At 43.0% G+C, this 20,100-nt stretch overlaps 1 protein-coding gene across 1 annotated transcript in view; it reads left to right on the top strand.

The window, feature by feature from the left end:
• Positions 1–6,376: 6,376 nt before the first annotated feature.
• Positions 6,377–20,100, top strand: part of DAPP1 (dual adaptor of phosphotyrosine and 3-phosphoinositides 1) — a 51,104-nt gene continuing 37,380 nt past the window's right edge. The window contains exon 1 of the mRNA XM_045998362.1: positions 6,377–6,600. Coding sequence (XP_045854318.1) covers positions 6,500–6,600 — 101 coding nt within the window. The 5' untranslated portion in view covers positions 6,377–6,499. The remainder of the gene's footprint in view (positions 6,601–20,100) is intronic.

Below are 20,100 nucleotides of genomic sequence, written 5' to 3'. Positions count from 1 at the left end.
AATGTATCTTCTATAAATGTGGTGTTGAGTAATACTCCGCTTTTTTTACTCAAGAGCTAAGCTGATAGGAGGAAAAAACCAAATGGAGTTTATCTCCACTCCAGAGAAAACAGACATGGCTTCCAGAGCAGTGCGGTATGACCGCCACCTAGTGGCAGCATATCCTCACCACAGAAGCCCTGCCTCGTGGAAGCAGGGGAGGGCTACCATAGGTGCAAGGCTAATTTACAAAGGAAAGCCGCCACATGACTACAGTCCAGTGGTATTTGCCTTCATGTCAACGCTTAGAGCTTCTAGGGTTACTTTAAGAAATATGTATTTGTTGGGGCGTCTGGGTGGCTCAGTGGGTTAAGCCTCTGCCTTCGGCTCAGGTCATGATCTCAGGGTCCTGGGACTGAGCCCCGCATCAGGCTCTCTGATAACCAGGGAGCCTGCTTCTTCCTCTCTCTCTACCTGCCTCTCTGACTACTTGTGGTCTCTGTCTGTCAAATAAATAAATAAAATCTTAAGAAAAAAAAAGAAATATGTATTTGTCGATACAGTTTCAAAAGAAGTTTTCTAGGGACACATAAATCAGGGTCTTCACTCTCAGAAATTTATCTTTATTTCACGGAGGCTCCAAATAAACTATATATATATATATATGGTTCCAATTTCCTCTCAGTTTCATTCTAGCCCAGGAAACACTTAGTGATTAAAAAAAAAAAAAAAGCAATAAGGTTTGCTGATGTTTGTAGCATTGGAATCAGTTAAGGAAAGAATGTGGACTCACTTAGGTGAGTATTTTATTATTGTCAACCCATTTGCCCCAACTGTTAAGCAGAGAAGCTGAAATAGATACTAAGATGCTCTCCATGAAAAGTTCCAAGACTTCCATTTCTTAATTTCCACCCTACGGTGGACCAAAATGTTTGGAAACTTCAGCTAGGCTGCTCCGAGGCGCTGCACCGGCTCCGACCCTCCCAACCCCCACACACACATTACTGTGGGTGATTTCAAAGCTGACCCATTTTCATAACCTGATTCTATCCCTTCTGGGAAATGAAGCATCACAGAAATATCTCAACTGGCCAGTTGGTCAAACCATCTTTGCTCCTGGTCATTCGCATCTATGGGCTTCTCAAATGAAGTTGGCTAAGAAGACAAAGTCTTTGAGTAAAGCCCACAAGATTCAAAAGCGTGTAACCTGACATAGTTTCATTTTGTTGAGTGAGCAGCTACTTTTGCAAACTTAAAAACAAATGCTGGTGTGTTCAAGGTTTCATTTCAGTCCCTGCTTTCAGAATTCAGAAATCAGTGCCAAGACAATTAGGCATGACCTTTCCATACAGATGGTGCCTCCCTTCGCAGGTGCAAACAGCATCTGTCACACCAACCCTGAAATGCAGATGTTTGCATATTTGTAAGACTAGTGTCTTAAAATGGTGATCGGAGCGCCAGAGTCAAGGCTTTGTAGCAGGGAGCATCATATCACGTAATCTGTTCAAATGACTTGATAAGAAAGCCTCGCTGCAGTTCTAGGAAATTAGATGACATAAAATGAAGCCCTCCTCTTAAACCACATGCACGTGTGCTCTCTTAAAATCATTGGATTCACGTAGAAACCCTGCTGCGTCTCGAAGGCATGCTGATTCACTGTGAGAAGAGGTGTTTGGGAAATGTACGTGATCACCAGGCTTCAATACAAAGCAGAATGCATACTCAGCGTGCGTTGGGTAGCTTCCGCAATCCTGCATCATTGTTTCCCCAAAGTCCTAATATCTCACAGTTAAAAGGGATCTTAAAAGTTACTTCCTCCAAATATAAGAATTCTTCACTAGCAGCTACAAGGCAGGGGTTAGGAAGATTTGGTAGTGATCCAGCCCTGAGAGTGGCCAAGAAGATTGAGAAACAAGAATAAACCTGTTGAGAAATCCATCTGTTTTTCTCACCAGTGACCCTCAAATCCAAATAATGTCAAATGCTAAGATGCTGATCCAGGCAGGGGCAGACCACCTTCATTCCCCCACCCTGCCCGCCCCGCTGACTCCCAGGCTTTCTACACTCTCTGGCCTCTGACCTAATATTACGTGACTAAGACTGTACTCCTTTCTTTTTTTTTCCAAAAGATTTTCTACTTTATACCTCCTAATTCTCAAAGTAATATTTTATAACTTAGAAGATATAAAAACAACATAAGCATTTAAAAATGTGTCCATAATTCCCCTATCCAGAGATGCTTCCAGTCAATGAAAGGCCTATTTCCTCCATGTCCTCTTTCCTATCAATTTTTCTTTATGTGATTGAGGTCATTTGTATATCTATAGTGAAGACCCTTTAAAAAAAAGCACATTTTTCAAGGCTGCCTAATAATCCACTCTATCGGGCTGTGCTAAACCTTCTAGAACAGAGGCCCAGAGATCCCCTATACGTACTGGATAGTGGAAGGGTCTCAGGTGTCTGGGAACAGGTTGGCCAAGATGACTGGGGACATTCAGGGGTGCAGGGCAGTGGCTACTTAGAAACTTGGATGGAAGTATTTTAGTCTTTTAACAACCAACTTTGAGTGTTTGACAAGCAGGAAGGGAGTGTAAGGGAACTGGAGGGACTGGCCAGGGGCAGAAGGGAAGCATTTTATTATGGTAGCTAAGGAAACTCCTTCTGAGAAGGTGACCTTTGAACAGAACACCTGAGTGAAGTGAAAGAGGAAACCACATGAAATCTAGAGGGAGAGAAAACCAGGAAAAACGAAAAGCAATTATAAACCCCTGAGGCAAAAATGAACCAAGTTCAAGAAGGAGCAAGGAGGACGGCAAGGCTAGGTTGAAGAGCGTGAGGAGAATGCCAAACGTGTATGTCTAGGAGATACCCTATCCCTGTTTCAATAATACAGCAGCTGAAAATACTGGTAGGAATAGAGATGAAGTCCACAGCTCCCACGAACTTGATCCTTGCCCTTGGGACTTGGCTCAACCGTGGATTACAGTGGATGTGGGCACACGTATGGCCCTCGAGAAGTTCTGAAAGAATGGAGCTTTCCTGGGGGATGTACCACAGTGTGATTCTGAAGGAGCCTCAGTGCAAAACAAGGATTTCCCACCGCGGCAGGGGACCCTTGATTCTCCACCTTCCCTGCTGCGTTTTGCGAAGTGTCCTGCTGTATTACTTCTGTACAACTTTCGAACACTGGTAGATGATATGAGGGAATGAAACCACACCACAGGCTTAGGAAAAGAAACCAGTATTTCACATTAGATAAAGAAGGCTGAGAACGGAGTTCAAGATTGACTATTGAAAATGAAAAGTAGGAAAGCAAGAGAGAAAAGGGGAAATAAGAAAGAGGCAAGAGGAAGGGCTGGGAAGACCCGAGTAAATTTTACACCCTGAAGTTAGTGAGTTATAGCCATATTCAGACAGCCTATTCAACAAAGAACCTAGGACACTGGAAGAAAATAAAACAGGGTCTCAGTTAATTCAAGATGACCCAATTACCTTAGCCCTTGATACTGGATTAAACGATCACATAATTGTGGCAGAGAACACACAGGTGGTGGTTTCAAGCAAAACTAAATTGGCATATTTTTAAAAGCAATATGGCAACTCTGAGCCTGCTACAGAATTAAGGGAGAGATGGAAGCCCTCCCGTTGGAGAGCTGGTCTGCAGCTGAAAAATGTGGTCAGTTCTTTCTTTCTCTACTGTTTCTGTGCTCTGATTTAATATGAAATGGTGATTTTTTTTTCTTTTTCATGAGTTGGAAGAGCAGACGGTAGGAAACAGAGTAAGACTCCCTCAATCCCAAGCTATGGTTACCCCAGTCCATGGTTTCCCTTACAAAATGTATCCTTTATTTCTGACCAACATAAATGGTGAAGGGGAGATCATGTTTATTTAATAACACACTCAACTAAGGAAGCTGAAACACTGTTCCTTCTGTGAAGAGAATGAGTAGAATTGCCATTGCTAGGTAGCCAGGTAAAAGCAGACATCATGATATTTAAGCTTTCTGTAGAGAGAGAAAAAAAAACAGAATAAGGATCTTTAACTATATAGTCATTTTTTAAAAGTTCTCTTTAGAGGAGTCTCAAGTGTTAGAAGCCTATTCTTCTAATAAAGGAATTCAAATCTAGACACAATACTTCTCCCAAATTCTCTTTATGAGACAATTAATGGTTTGGATATGATAATCATTCAAATAAAGGCCCAAGATTTCTTGACAAAGAAAAATTTTCCAACAAAGCATAAGATATTCCAGAATTGTTAAAACAGCTTGAATGTTTGTATCCATTTCTATGTTCAAAACCCATATGGAAAGATTTCAGTGCTAGGAACCAGTACCACTGAAAAGAATATTGAAATAAGGGGCATCTGGGTGGCTGAGTCCTTAAACATCTGCCTTTGGCTCAGGTCATGATCCCAGCATCCTGGGATAGAGCCCCACATTGGGCTTCTGCTCAAGTAGAGAGTCTGCTTCCCCCTCTCCCACTTACCCTGCTTGTGCTCTCTCTCTCTGTGTCAGATAAATAAATAAAATCTTTAAAATAAGAAATTGAAATAAGTCGAAAGTAAGTTATGTGGTATTAAATATATATATATCATATTTGGAAACAAAAGTTGCAGTTTCTTTAGTAACATCTATGTATATGTGTATGTGTGTGTGTGTATATATATATATCCAAAAATATATTTATATCCAAACAATCTAATGTAAAATATATTACCAAATATTTTTATGAATACCCATCATTTTGTTGAAACCATCTTTTAACACTGCAGTGACCGGTACCACTCCACTACTGAACGAGTAGTTAGTGGAGCAGGGGGGTAGTAGGGAAGGGAGGGAGCCTGGGGAAAATGGAATAAGTGACAGAAAGAATAACCTCAAAGGAGAGAGTCACAAACGGGAAAGCAAAATGAGAAAAGGAGAAGGGCAGGAAGACTGAAAATGGGAAAAGGGTGATCTTAGCCAGTTTTGCTTCTTTCCGGAAAAAAACGAGGAGGAGAGGTTAAGTAAAAGAAAAACCAGAATTTGCTAAAATGGGAACAAAATGATACTGAAACACTGAACAAAACGCTCTAGAAAGAGAACAGGAAATCTCTGCCCAGCTGCTCCTATTTCTGCCGCACGTATGCTCAGCCCCTCCCGGGCCAGGGCTGACATCTGTTTGCCAGTGGACCCTGTGCTCCTCTCCGTACAAGCTGTAGCAAAAAGAATTTTAAATGTTTCTGTACAATCGGTTATGTGTTATCAGGGCTGGAATTTCTCCCACGCAATCAGAGTACCCCGATCTCATAAGTCACTGACCAACAGAGAGGCTGGGAAGAACCTTAAGGAAAGTGAAATAATACCGGGTACAGACCCTCTCCTTTAGGAACAGCTCCTCTCTCTTGGTGCCTTGTAAGACAGTCTCCTCAGACATTAACGGGCATGGGAGTCACATTGGGATCTTGTTTCAGTGTGGGTGCTGGTTCCAATGGGCTGGGGCAGAAATTGTGCATTGTAACAAGCCCTCGGCCATGCCAGTGCTGTTGGTCTTTAGTTCCAGAGCAGCCTGGTAATCCCTGCGTGAGTGAGGGTGTGTGTGTGTGTGTGTGTGTGTGTGTGTGTGAGAGAGAGAGAGAGAGAGAGAGAGAGAGAGAAGGGAAAGAATCCAGAAGCACATTCTTTCCTGCAAGTAGAGAGAGAGAAAGCGGGAAGCTGGGCAGGTTCCTTGTTCATTCATTGCTGCCCTTTGCCCAACTCCCCAGCCTTCAGAGAGAAAGCAGTTTTCTGTGAGCACTTGCAGGTGGGTGGGCTTTCTCGCCGAGGCACCCCCCAGGAAGCAGTGCCCGTGGTGAGTCAGCCCAGGGAAGGACGTGGAGCTCAGAGACTCTGGGCACTGGGCTGAACTTTCCAATCATTCCCTCCTCAGAGAAAACAGTGATTGTCTCTGAATCATGCCCATTTGAACATTGCGAGTGTGTTGGAAAGCCTGGGTAATGGAGGCAGACATACTGATATGGTGCTAAAAACCAGACTTCAGAATTGAGGCTAGTGGTTTGACTGATTTCTTCACCCACTGTAAAGATGATCCTGAAACAGAACCTTCCTCGGAGACCCTTGCATTTGGGAAACAGAAGGAGGGGGTGCTCGTGCCCTCTTCTCCAAGGCTAACAGCCCCTCGGAGAAACTGTGATTGGCCTCGTGAAAAGAGTTGGAATGGATAGTCCCAATCCCGGATGGTGTGACCTCATCCTTATTTTCTTTGACAGAAACTGCATGTTGTCCTCAGGGTAGCTACCTAAGTTTGCATACTTCCTGGCTGACAGAACACTCCTGCCCGTGCCTTGGGGCCAGGGTGGTGAGTGTCAGTGGGAGGAGTAACTAAGTTTCACTTCCTTGCTGGTTGGAGACTCAGCCGCAGTGGGCTCCTTTCTCAGAGGAGGAGAGAGTGAGGAGTTGTAGGACCCATCTCTCTCTCTCTCTCTCTCTGCCTCTTCCTGTAGCACCTGGCAGGGGCTCAGCAGACGTGAGGAGCGCGAATGGGCAGAGCAGAATCTCTAGAAGGGAAGATGAGCACCCAGGATCCTTCAGATCTGTGGAGCAGATCAGATGGAGAAGCTGAGCTGCTCCAGGACTTGGGGTAAGAAAGCAGGCTTGGGTGAGCCCTGACTCCCAACTCCCACCCAAAGTCTCGCCTTGGTTGATTTTCTTTAGCACCCTGCCATATCGGTCTTCTCTGCTTTCGCCGCACTCACCTGAGCCCGTTAAGCATCTTTCTGCTAGGGACCAATCGCATTTCAAAAGTGTATAGTGTTTTCCCAAGGTGTGAAGACATCCAAATGGAGAGAATGGGAAGAAAATCCAATGTTGGGTGTTCTTTTGAGCCTAGGGTCAGAATGGAGAGGTGTGAGTTGATGTTGCTTGGTTTTCTTGATATGGATCTGGTTTATGAATAAAAGTGCTGTTCAAATGTTTGGGGCTCTGAGCTGTTGACAGTAAGAGGGCTGTCTTGCCGGTAAGATAAACAGCCCAGCCTACCGCTAGGGAAGGGACTTTTTCAAAAGAGAAAGAATGAGGAAGTGTCTGCCCTGTCCCATCTGGGTTTCTCTCTCCTGACACCGCATTTATGAGCTCGAGCTCTTGTCTGTATACATCTGTATGCACAACTTTGAGCCTTTTAAATGTTAACGAATCAGGAAGAGGATAAAATTTATGCCTCAAGCAGCTTTTAAGTTTAAGTAGGTGGAGTCATCGTAGTTCTGTCTTTATTTTTTATTATTATTTTTTCCTTTATTTTAAGATTTTATTTATTTATTTGAGAGACAGTGAATGAGAGAGAGAGAGCATGTGAAGGGGGAGGGTCAGAGGGAGAAGCAGACTCCCTGCTGAGCAGGGAGCCCGATGCGGGACTCAATCCCGGGACTCCAGGATCATGACCTGAGCCAAAGGCAGAAGTCGCTTAACCAACTGAGCCACCCAGATGTCCCGTAGTCCTGTCTTTAAGGGACCAGATGAGACAACCCATCGGGGTATTTATTAAAAGAAGCAAGTTACAGAAGAGAGGTGTAGGGGGTTTCTAGAGAAACTGGACCTTTACCCTAAAGCATCAGAAATATCCTAACGAGGCTGGCTTTGACACCTGTGCTTCACAAGGGACAAGACCAGAGCCTGTTTGTAAACCGCACTATCTCTGCAGCAACCCACGGGCATAGAAACTGTCATCTCCATCTTACAAAGGAAGAAAATGGCACCAAAGGGGTTGGAAAAACTTGCCTACGTCACACATCAACAAATGGCAAAGCTGGGATGGCAGGCTGCAAACACCTGTGTTCTTTACCAGAGAAAAACTGAAACAGGGATGAAATCTCTGCATTAAGATGGCAGAGATTGTATCTTTTTGTGTAGTATACTTGTCAACGTTCTCAGTAAAGTCGTTTCTTCAGATTTTAAAATGGAAGTCTCAATTCAACTCTACCTTCACAATGTAAATCAGATATAACAGCTAGAATTTTCTATAAAGCCAACTCCCCTTATGGGGAGTTTGGAGTTTAGGATACTACTGTTCTTCCAGGCTGAAACTCCAAAGAGAAAGGGGCAAAATGCCCCTGAGCAGCCAAACGGGTGTAACCGAGTCCGGGCACTAAAGCTAGATTTTGGGGCTCTCACTTAGAGCCTTATTAAATTATTAAAGTATAAGTCTTTACATGCTTCATTATCAATATTCCCATGATCAGCAGGAAGCGCCAAAGGAGAAGAGAGAGAAAGGAGGTATTCAATTCTGGTTCTTTAATTAAGCCATCCTGAGCCCACATTCTGTGCTCGAGTGACGTTGTCACCTCCTTGGATGACAAGGACGAGCTCGGTGATGTCTCCTCTCTCCACCGTATGCCCATAACAGGAAGTGACTGGGTAAAACCCACAAGGAAAACAGAATTTTGCCTTCCCTCCATGGTCAGAGAATGGACGTTCAGTAGAACCCAGAAACATCCCAAAAAGGTGCATGTATGTCCAAACTTTTGTATTTCAGAAGCCTGGAAATTTACTGAATATTTAAGAATGGTTTCCATAACAACAGACAAGCTACAATTAAATTGGAAAATCACCCTACAGTGGAGGTTCTCAACCTTAGCCGTGTACTAGTATCACACAAGAAGTTTTTATTTAAAAAATTCTTGTCCAGGGGCAGCTGAGTGGCTCAGTCTGTTAAGCGTCTGCCTTTGGCTCAGGTCATGATCTCAGGGTCCTGGGACCAAGCCCCATATGGAGCCCCACATCAGGCTCCTTGCTCAGCAGGGAGTCTGTTTCTCCCTCTCTTTCTGTCTTTCTCCCCAGCTCGCGCTCTCCTTTGTTCTCTCTCTCTCTCAAGTGAATAAATAACAATTAAAAAAAGAAATTCCTGTCCAGGCCACATGCCAGACAAATGACATTAGTATCACGGGAGTGAGTGTTTCCTTTTTATACTCCCCAAATGATTCCAGAGAGAGACCAAGGTTGCGAGTTGCTGCATAGGATATAAATCCATCAGAAGTGCTGAAAAAAACGAGGCTTTTTTTTTCATTTATTGGGTATGTCCCTGAATCCTAAAACCATTAATAAATGTTGACATTTTATTTGTTGGTTTGGAAGCTTGCTTAACAATTTTATTAAGGTGTACTTTGCAGATAAAACTCATTCAAGTGTATAAATCCACAATTTTTAGCGACTTTAAAGTGGTTCAAACATCACAAAAAATCAATTTTAGAACATTTTCACCACCCCAATGAGAACCTTCAGGAGCATGTTTTTTTTTAAATATAATTTTAAAAAATATAATAAGTATATTTTTAAATATAACGGGGTGCCAATAAACCACTTGGACAAGAGGCGATTTCTACAGTCTGCCTATTTCCCTGGTATAAATACTTCTACCGTAGGCAATTTCAAGCTGCCAACAGTTTAACAACCTAACTGTATAATTTCTGAAAATTTAATAATGGACTTGAGTGAGTACTTGCCCTTTCAGGACATTGCTGATAGACCTTTTGCAAGTGATTAATATCTGAGAAAACTTGAAAAGGACCAGTTGCCCCTGGCAGAATTCTGAATATAAATGAAACTTTTTCTTTGAAACTTTAAGTCACTGGTTAGGTATGATCTGTACCAAAACTTCAGCCAAATTCAGTTTTTAAAAAGTGCCACAAAACCAAAATGATTTCATGTAATTGATAAATAATATGTGGCTGGTTTTAAAGATTTAATTTTTAAATTATTTTAAATATATTACTTGAATTGTTAGGTAGATTCTTATGTCGTATTTTGGGTAGATATAAACAGATGATGTGTTGGTTAGAGCGATATCATACATCCTCGTTCTTGGGTCCCTATTTTTATTCAGGCTCTGGAATATGTGAGTTTTGAAAATTAAACCCTGAGCTTCAGCAAATTAATCTGTCACTTGCCTTTCTAGGACACACATGGCTTACTCAGAGCATCGATTTATTCTTTGCTAAAGTACCTAATTCAGGCATCTAAGATGCATTTCTGAGTCTCATTTATAAAGCATCAATCTAAAAACACTTATTTTCTGGGGCACCTGGGTGGCTCAGTCGGCTAAGCATCTGCCTGTGCCTCAAGCCATGATCCCAGGGTCTGGGGATCCAGTCCCGCCCTGGGCTCCCTGCTCACCAGGGCTTCTGCCTCTCTCTCCCCCTCTGCCCTCCCCATACTGGTGCTCTGTGCTTGTGTGCGTGCTCTCTCTCTCAAATAAATAAAATCTTAAAAATTTTTTAAAAAACAAAAACATTTATGTTCTTTAATCCTAAATGTGTTAATGTGTCCAAAGCAAAGGAGAAATAACCCCATCTGTGATTGTCGCTCAGCTTTACTTACACTTTGGCGGGATGGGACTGGGAGAGGAGGTGGGCTTCGGGGAAGACAGGAGGGGCAAAGGGCGCTGAGAATGGTCAGTGATAAGGAAGAGGTGGGCTGGGAACAGGGAGGCTGTTTGTTGCTTTCAGAATGGAGCAATAGGGAAATGAAACAAATAGTGAATGCTAGAGAGGTGACCTCAATAAATAACTAGTTCTAAAATTACTAGTCAGTTAATAATTTAAAGTTTCAGACAGTCTTTGATTATTATAACAAAGTTCGCTACAAGACAATGTAATCAATCAACCAGTAAGTCAGTAAGCAAGTCTCTAATTTCTCTACCACCATACATATAAGAGAAGGTTAGACTAGATCAGGGGTCAGCAAGCTTTTTTTTTTTTTTTTTTTAAAAAGATAATAAATTTTCCAGGCTTTGTGATTTCGGCCACAGGTACTCATATCTGCCACTGATATGCAAAAACAGCCATAGATAACACAGAGACAAATGACCGTGACAGTGCTCAGACAAAATGTTATTTGTGGACGCTGAAATTTGAATTTCCTATTATCTTCATGAGTCACAAAATATTCTTCTATTTTTGTTTTCCTCCTGCCATTTAAAAATGTAAGGCCATTCTTGTCTCTGAGTCTATACAAACTTGTACCCTGGCAGGAAATACAAAAACCTGTACCCTGGCGGGATTTGGCCCTTAGGTGGTGGTTTGCTGACTCAGGGAACAGATGATCATAACCAAAATGAGTCCTCATTAGGAGCCAGACATTTTGCATACACCAGCTGTGGTCTTCAGAAGGTACTAGCATTCCAACTTTATGTACAAGGAGACTCACTATCAGCAAAATCATGTTGCCCGCAGTCCCAGTGATTCTTGTGATAATTCATTATTTACTGACCACATACTATGTGCCAGCACCATGCCGTTTCTGCCCATTATGTCACTTAGCTTTCCCAGTAATAGTTTCAATGTGGTATGATTATACCCATTTCATAGAGACAGAGAGGGGGCTCAGACAAGTTCCGTGAACCGTGCAGGTCACAGAACTCACAGTGGTGCAGCTGAGGAACACGCCTACAAGCCTACCCCAAAGCGATGCTCTTTCCACTGTTCGAAGAAGCTCTGTGTTCTAATAATGGCAACAGGGAATTATTGGCTGTCACTATGTGCCAGGCACTGTTTTAAGCCCTTTGTATGTATGATTTATTAAATGTACATGTCACTGTGGGATAAACACTATACTATCTCCATTTACAAACCAGAAAAGTGAAGGATAGAGTTTTAGGACATGTCCAAGGTTACATGCTCAAAAACCTTTAAATCCAGGAGTTTGGCTCTGAGGCCCACATGCATACCCACTAATGCAACGTGCTACTTTTCATCACACTTGTCTCCTCTTATTATATTAGCACTATTTGTTGATACTAGTAAGAACTGAGAGACAAAAAGGAAGTTCTGTGATTACTACAGCCAACAAATGTTATTATCAAAAGACCTATGTGAACTTTTGTGTTCTTCACATAATATGCATGCTCATGCCTGCAAAGCCAGGCCAATACCCTAATAAATCAGAACTTTATTGGATTTCTTTTTTAAAGACTTTATTTATTTATTTGAGTGAAGAGAGAGAGCATGAGCAGGAAGGAATGGGAAAAGCAGACTCCCCACCGAGCAGGGAGCCCAGTGTGGGTGTTGGTCCCAGGAGCCCTGGACCATGACCTGAGCCGAAGGCAGACACCTAACTGACTAAGCCACCAGGTGCCCCCCAAAAAACTTCATTGGATTTTTTGTAGATTCCATTTTTCAGAGCTAGGCAAACAGAATAGGCTAAGAAAAGTAAGGTCAAAGTTTTGCTTTTTGTTGGTTGGTTTTTTGTTTGTTTTTTTTTTTTGTAGTGAGAAAGAGGGAGTGGGTAGGGAGGGGCAGAGGGGGAAGGTGAAAGAGAACCCATCAGGCCCAGCGTGGAGCCTGATGCGGGGCTCGATCTCACAACCCTGAGATCATGAACCGAACCAAAATCGAGTCAGGAGCTCAAGCCACCCAGGTGCTGCTGAAGTCAAAGTCGTAAAGGAATCTGTGTACAGAGCTGTGACACCAAGTAGAGTAATAAAACTTGTTCCTCTTCTGTGCACAACTCTGTAATCTTGGATTCTGAAAATAGAAGGTGCTTCTCCTATAGCTGTATGTATATGTATATGTAACTGGTTTACAGTTTAATCTCTCCTTGACTCAAATGAATTTCCTCTTCGGTTGTTGTGTTTTCTGTTCCTCTATTGATGGTGACTTCCTCCTACTTACATGTGGAAATCTGTCCACCAACGTTCTTCATGTCGAGTAGGGTCACTTTGTTTCATCCATTAACTCTTCTTATCCATTCATAGATCCAGCCATTAAATGATGACAAGGCAGTGTGGGGGTCACTAAAATGAAGAAGAAACGGCTGTCCCCTCAAAGAGTTTACAGGGCAGAGGACAGAGAAAGCACACACATGCAGTTATAATGCAGGGTGGAGGGACTGAAGGCCATGAGTGTATCTAGGCGAAGCGCATGGTGTGTGGCAGGAAGGAAGGACATCACTGGTCGTGGACAATAGGGCTTTGGAACCTATTTTTGGTTGTTTGGAACAGATATTTGTCTGTTGACATCAGAAAAGATGACATTTGCTGAAGAGAAAATGGCGTGAATGAAGAGTAGACATGGCAAAACATGAGAGTATTCAGAAAATCAGAGAAGCCCCCATGACTCAAAGTCTCTCATCCCAGGGACCAGCAGTTAAGGAATGTGTTCATTCAGTGGGTTCTGGGCTCTACATCTCAGAGTCTCCGTGGAGAACCTCACTGTCTGAGAAATGTCCACCTGCCTTTCCTCTTCTGGTTTCTAGTGTCATAGCCAGAGCCTTGGCCTTTAAAAGAAGGAAAAAAGCCTGTGTTCATGTCTTGTTCCTCCCAACTCCCCTGGAGGATAAATTCCTATTCTGAGCCCACAGGCTTCTGGTTCCTACACCCTGGTATGGAACCATCTAGAACTAGCACAGTCCACCTGGTGGACTCTTCACTGTGTTGCTCCCTCAACTCCAGAGTCTCTGTGGGTCATACATTCTCCATGACCACCTGCCCAGTAGAGCCTGCCCGTATTACCTGTTTTCAGACTTCTTTGTTTAAAAATATTCATAACTTTAGGGGCACCTGGGTGGCTCAGTTGGTTAAGCATCAGACTCTTGATTTCAGCTCAGGTCATGATCTCGGGGTTTTGGGATTGAGCCCTATGTCAGGTTCTGCACTCAGCAAGGAGTCTGCTTGTCCCTTTTCCTCTGCCCTGCTGCCCCCCACAACCCTACCTTCGCTCTCTCTCAAATAAATAAATAAAACCTTGTAAAAAATATTTATGACTTTAAAAAGTGTAAGAGCAGTAAGTTAATTTGTTTTGATAAAAGTATGGTTAGGCAAGAGAATGTCACTTTTTAGAGACACATGCTGAACTACTTAAAACGTCATGATATCTATAATTAACTTTTAAAATGTTCCTCCAAAAATATATAAAGAATATATGGCAAAAGTTTGAAAATTATTCTACCTAAAACATGGGTATTATTTAAATATGTGTATTACTTTTTCTATTACTTATGCTATTTTTCCACTTCCTGAAGTTACTCACAGTAAACAGTTAAAAATAATAACTATATGTATTAATTATTGAAAATTTGGGAAATAAAAGCACCCAAAAAGTCAGCCAGGTACAACCACCCAGATGACATATTGTTCAACTTGTCTCCAGTCTTTTAAAAAATATTTTTCTGGGGGCACCTGGGTGGCTCAGTGGGTTAAGCCTCTGACTTTGGCTCAGGTCATGATCTCGGGGTCCTGGGATCGAGCCCCACATTGGCTCTCTGCTCAGCAGGGAGCCTGCTTCCCGCCCCCCCCCGCCTGCCTCTTTGCCTACTTGTGATCTCTCTCTGTCAAATAAATAAATAAAATCTTTAAAAAGATATATTTTTCTGTAAACACACACAGACACACACGCGCGCGCGCATGGGCGCGCAGATTGAATTATGGCCATAGCACATATACAATTTTTCTTTTGCTTTCTGGTAGGATATTTTTCCATCATCTATGTTTTAATCTGTGTCAAAGCCTGTTGTGGGTCTGGCTTTTCCCCAGGTCAGCCTGTTTCCCTCTATTAAAGTTTGGATATTTAGGTTGGTCCAAATTCCGGAAGGCTTTATATAGATTAGGAGTTTGGACTTCGGTCAAACTCCCTTTGACAATATGGACTTACTGAATGCTTATAGGAATGTGGAATTACATGGCCATCAAGTTTTGTTTTGAGATTAATCTGGTAGATGAATCTGGTAGATGAATCTGGTAGTTGAGCACAATAAGTAACAATGGGACCAGAGCCAAGAAAGCTAATTAGTCAGGGACTTTACAGATTGGGGAATAGGGAACTAGAGTGACGACCTGGGAGAGCAAGAAAGGAACAGAGGTGGAAACCAGTCATTCCACTTCGGGAAGCACAGTAAGCGATTCACATCCAAATAAGAATGAGTTCTGCTTTCGTATGGTTCTTCAAAATAACGTCAAAGGAATTTTAAAAATCTTAATGCCATCAGTGTCTTTTAACTCATTCTTTGTTCACTTTACCACGGTACACTTCTAAAGGTGTCTGGGGTTCATCTTACGGCTTGTAGGGTTCTGACTCACGGCCAGTACAGTCTATGTTTTGGGTTTGATTCTCCAAATAATAAGAATCATTTTGCAAATGTCAGTCCTAAAGCACCAAGAGGTTTGTCCCCCTGCTCTAGGCTGAGCACGGTCGACTCCTTTCCATGGCGAGCTCCTTAGGAGCAAGACTGTAGCTTCTTCATCTCTGACTGTCCCACCCCAGACCACCACTCGGCAAAGAGCAGATGTGTCCGAAGGTTTGAATTGCCCCAAGTTGAGTCAAAGGCAAGACCAGAATTTTAAGGTCCTTGACTTCAGCCCTCTACCCCACCAACCCTGACGATGTGTTTGTATGTATTACCCTCAGACTCACTCTGTCCCCTTATACCCAAAAGTTCTTTTCTGGTGGGTCAAACCGACGTTGCTGAGAAGCCTCATCTGAACCATGCAACCCAGAAGAGAGAACTCAGAAAACAAGGATCTGTCTGTATTTATTTTCATCCCCTAACGTCTAGGGCTCTTTCCCATAGCTGTAGCTTGCTGAAAGTGGATCTCTCTGTCTCTGGTAGCAGACTGCAATGGCGGCCGGCCCGCAGCAAGAACATGACCTGGAAGCAGCATTTTATGCGGTACAGATGACCGAGTAATGAGAACGAGTGCGGAGGCCAGCGCCATTCCTCTTGGGAATGAGCCCTCCTGAGAAAACCTCTGATGTGGGTCTCTGCCCAGCCACTCCAGGCCTCTGCAAGTTCTTATCCATGAAATAGTCTCGCCAGTCCGTCTCTGAGCTTTGGCTCTTCATCCAAATCCAACAGTCGCTAAGCTCAAACCCCTAGGGGACCAATAACACTCCTGTAGTCTTGCGACCATTCCTGCCCCATGGTGGCTGACCTGGGGACCGTATGGAAGGATCTGTGCTGGAATGAGACACAGGTTGTCCCCTACCCCACAGGCCATGGCACGGCTCCTCTGGTCTCCACAAGTCCTTGTCTTCCCTGGTGTGTCAACCCACCTACGAGTTAGGCTCCGTGGGTTTCTATGTGTCTGTGTCCTCCTCTCTCTTTGGCTTCTCTGTCTCATGTGCCCTCAGCCACCGCCCTGTGTGCTTCTGCTATCTGTGTGAGCCACTGTGCCTTTCTAGCTGGCTCAGAGTTTTTCTGTCTCTCTGTCCACGGCTCTTCCCTTTTGTGTCTCTGACTCTTTGTGCCAGTCTGTGTCTCTGAATATCAGAGTCTCTGCCTCTGTCTCTGTGTGTCTTCCCTCTCTTGGAATCGTTGGCCTCATTCCTTGGACTCCTTCAGGAACAGGTTTGCCCTGACCTCCGACCCCCACAGGATTCTCTGCTTCCTTTCCGCCCTGTTTGCCTTTAGCTGAGCCTTGACTCCCACCCAGAAAAAAACCTACAAACCTTGGGGCCCACCCTTAGTTCCTCGTTTGACCAGCTAGCCAGCACCCTGCCCCTGTCATCACTCAAGTACATTTCCTAATTTCCCAGGGCAGCTGGCCTCACCATTTAGGTCCGCGATTAGCACATGGAAATGTGGGCATCCAGAATGGCAATATGAAGAGCCACAGACCAGCAGGTTCCATGATAGAAACCTCCTTACTGGAAGGACTGTGGGGAGCTGATCTAACCTCAGCATCACACTTAACACCTCTCTTAGGCCTCATTCGAATGTTCAAAAACTTTGCAAAGCCTGTTTGGCTCTCTCCACTGGGACAGGGCCAGTGGAAAAATACACTCACCATTGTGAGTAGGGGACTTCATGTATTTATAGGGACAGCACTGTCTTATCCTAGACATTGTCGTGACCTTAGTATAATATAAATTGCGGCACTGATAGCTCTTGAGTTGGCAAGGTTTTTCCTTATCTGTAACCCACAATTTCTGATGGCGTAGAGGGCCAAGAGCTTTATTTTTCACAAAACATCACAGTATTTAGCACCAACCAAGCATGAGGGAAATCAGCAGCCACGTAGTCCTGCGGAACGACTCAAGTGCTAAGGACAGGTGAACCCTGGTTAAGATGGCTTGGAGTTGTACCGCCCTATGGTTTCATCCTGTGTTCTATCCCCATTGTGTTTGGAGGGATTCTGAGGCCCAGGTACATAACCTTAGCAAGAACGAAAATGGATCAGTTGGTGCCATTATCCATGGGCTTTATTTTTTTTTATTTTTTACTTTTTATTTATTTTTATTTTTAATTAACATATAATGTATTATTTGTTTCAGGGGTACAGGTCTGTGAATCATCAGTCTGACACATTTCACAGCAATCACCATAGCACGTACTCTCCCCAATATCCATGACTCAGCCACCCTATCCCTCCCCCTCCCCCAGCAACCCTCAGTTTTTTTCCTAAGAGTCTCTTATGGTTTGTCTCCCTCCCTAGTCCCATCTTGTTTCATTTTTCCCTCCCACCATGACACTCCACCCTGCCTCTCAAATTCCTCATATCAGAGAGATCATATGGTAATTGTCTTTCTCTGACTGACTTATTTCCGCTTAGCATAATACCCTCTAGTTCCATCCGTGTAGATGCAAATGGCAAGATTTCAAGTTTTGATGACTGTGTAGTATTCCAGTGTGTGTGTGTGTGTGTGTGTGTGTGTGTGTACACATACCACATCTTCTTTATCCATTCATCTGTTGATGGACATCTAGGCTATCCATGACCTTTAAAAAGGGGTATGGCATCCTCCATTACACATTTGCTGTCTTTGAGAGTACAGAGAGTGTGTCCGTGTCATTTAAAAGTGAAGATAAGTTTGAAAATGAAGAAAAAAAAAATTCTGTAAAGAGGGTTTTTATTGGCTGTTCAATTCCAGGGAATTTTAGCTGCTGTCACACAATCAGGAGTTTCTATTCTTGCTTTAGATTGCATTATATGTTTTCTTGTATAACTCTGATGGGACTGAATGTAGGTTCTGTGTCACTTCTTTTTGCCAGGAAGGAGAAGAACAAGTCATTCATTATATGAATAATCTGTTGATATGTGTTACTAAGAAATTTTCTCACTAAGGAATATATAATCTAAATGGGTGTGTGGCTCATGTTTTAACATGCAAGACCACTCCTGTGCCCACTTGTTCTTCCAGAGTTCTCTTTCATTACTCCTCAATTTAAAGCCCCTGTTTCAACTAGGCATTCTGTTTCCTATATATGTCAGGTATGTGTTAACCACAGTACCTTTGCTTATGCCATTTCTCTCATTGAAATGCTCTTTTCTCTTGCTACTTAATGAAGCCTATATTTATTCTTGAAGCTCCAGTCCTCCTCCATGAAGCTTTCCCTGATATGCCAGCCCCTGTGAGCTCCCCCTCCTATACCATATACCATATATCTGTATCACTACGATTGTAGCTATTTGGGAAATTTCTGCCCATGTTAGCTTGCAAATCCTTCTCTTTTCCTCTCCGTTAGTACTTTAAAGCCACTTAGTACTTTCTTTACCCTCTGTGTACTCCTCTTTAGATGAGACACACTGTGAATTCAAGCTATCAAACCTACTGAAACAAATTAAAGTTTTTAGGACCAAGAGTTCTTGACCTCCACGCTTTTCAAACTCTAAACTGCATTAACAATCATATGGGACTCTTGATGAGTATAAATTATAGCTCAACAGGTATAGGGATCTGAGAATGTCCATTTCTATTAAGATTGCCAGGCACTGAGTAGCAAGGCTTTGCATTGTTTTTCAAACACCAGGTGCAACTCATTCATGTCCATAAAGTCAGTTTAGTGGGTCACAGTTAATGTTTGTCAAAAACAAGTGGAGAAAAGCAAATAGTAAATAGTAAATATCCTATGAAAGAGCATTGTTGTTTCTTTTTTTTTTTTTTAATGATTTTATTTATTTATTTGACAGACAGAGATCACAAGCAGGCAAAGAGGCAGACAGAGAGAGAGGAGGAAGCAGGCTCCCTGCCAAGCAGAGAGCCCAATGCGGGGCTCGATCCCAGGATCCTGGGATCATGACCTGAGCTGAAGGCAGAGGCTTTAACCCACTGAGCCACCCAGGCGCCCCAGCATTGTTGTCGCTTATAATACTCTGGTGTGTGTGTGTGTGTGTGTGTGTGTGTGTGTGTGTAGAGAGAGAGAGAGAGAGAGGCAAATGCATTTTATACTGTGGGCTGATTCAAGAAGTTTGAAAGCCTCTCCTTTAAAGGATAGAGCAAAATGAAATATCAGTTTATATCAGTGGATTAAGTTAAGACAATAAAACCCAATAGGGTAAAAACTGTGAAGGCTCCAAAATGCCAGGGCAATTTCCCAGAAGGTTCCAGCACCAAGGGCCACTGCCCTGGAATGGGAGAAGGGGCTGACTTGAGGACCAGCCTGCTGGATCTGTCTGGGCTGCCTTTCTCTGTGGTTGAGTTCACTTCCTGTACCTTACTGAGAGGCAATGATGAAAATTCTTTAGCGGGTGGGTGTTTCCTAATTTGTTACTATATCATGGAAGGGATAAATACCACTGTTTCCTTCAAGGTCAACTGCTGGTTTTGGTAATCTCATACCCAGTGCAAATACTCTTTTCAAGCTTGTTGAGTCTCTGCTCTGTTACCTCCATTAGCCTTGAGACATATTTATAGCAATGTGTGTGGGCCTTGGGGAAAAAGAAGAATACAACATTGCTTGAATGTATGTTATAAATAGTAGTTTCTTGCTCTTTTCTACTTCTTCAGAAAAAATGAGACCAAAAGAATTTTTTTTTAATTTTTTGTTTCAGGAAGATGAACCTTATTCCACACTATTCCCATACCTAGCACAATGCCTGCCATATTTTGTCTAGCATAAGATACAAGATTTGCTAAATATAAAACATATTATAAGTAGCACGTTCTCCTCTGCAAAAGTTAACGAATCATAAAAAAAAAAAAAAAAAAACTTTGCAAAAGGGCGCCCAGGTGTCTCAGTCCGTTAAGTGTCTGTCTGCGGTTCCGGTTGTGATCCCAGGGTCCTGGGATCCAGGCCCACCCCCACCATTGTCAGGCTCCCTGCTCAGCGGGGAATCTGCTTCTCCCTCTCCCTCAGTCCCTTCCCCTGCTTGCACGCTCTCTGTCTCTATCTCAAACAAAGAAATAAAATCTAAAAATAATAATAATAAGTTTGTAAA

This window comes from Meles meles, chromosome 2, assembly GCF_922984935.1.
Source record: "Meles meles chromosome 2, mMelMel3.1 paternal haplotype, whole genome shotgun sequence".
NCBI classification, from domain to species: Eukaryota; Metazoa; Chordata; class Mammalia; order Carnivora; family Mustelidae; genus Meles; species Meles meles.
This window is presented reverse-complemented; position numbering and strand designations above follow the sequence as displayed.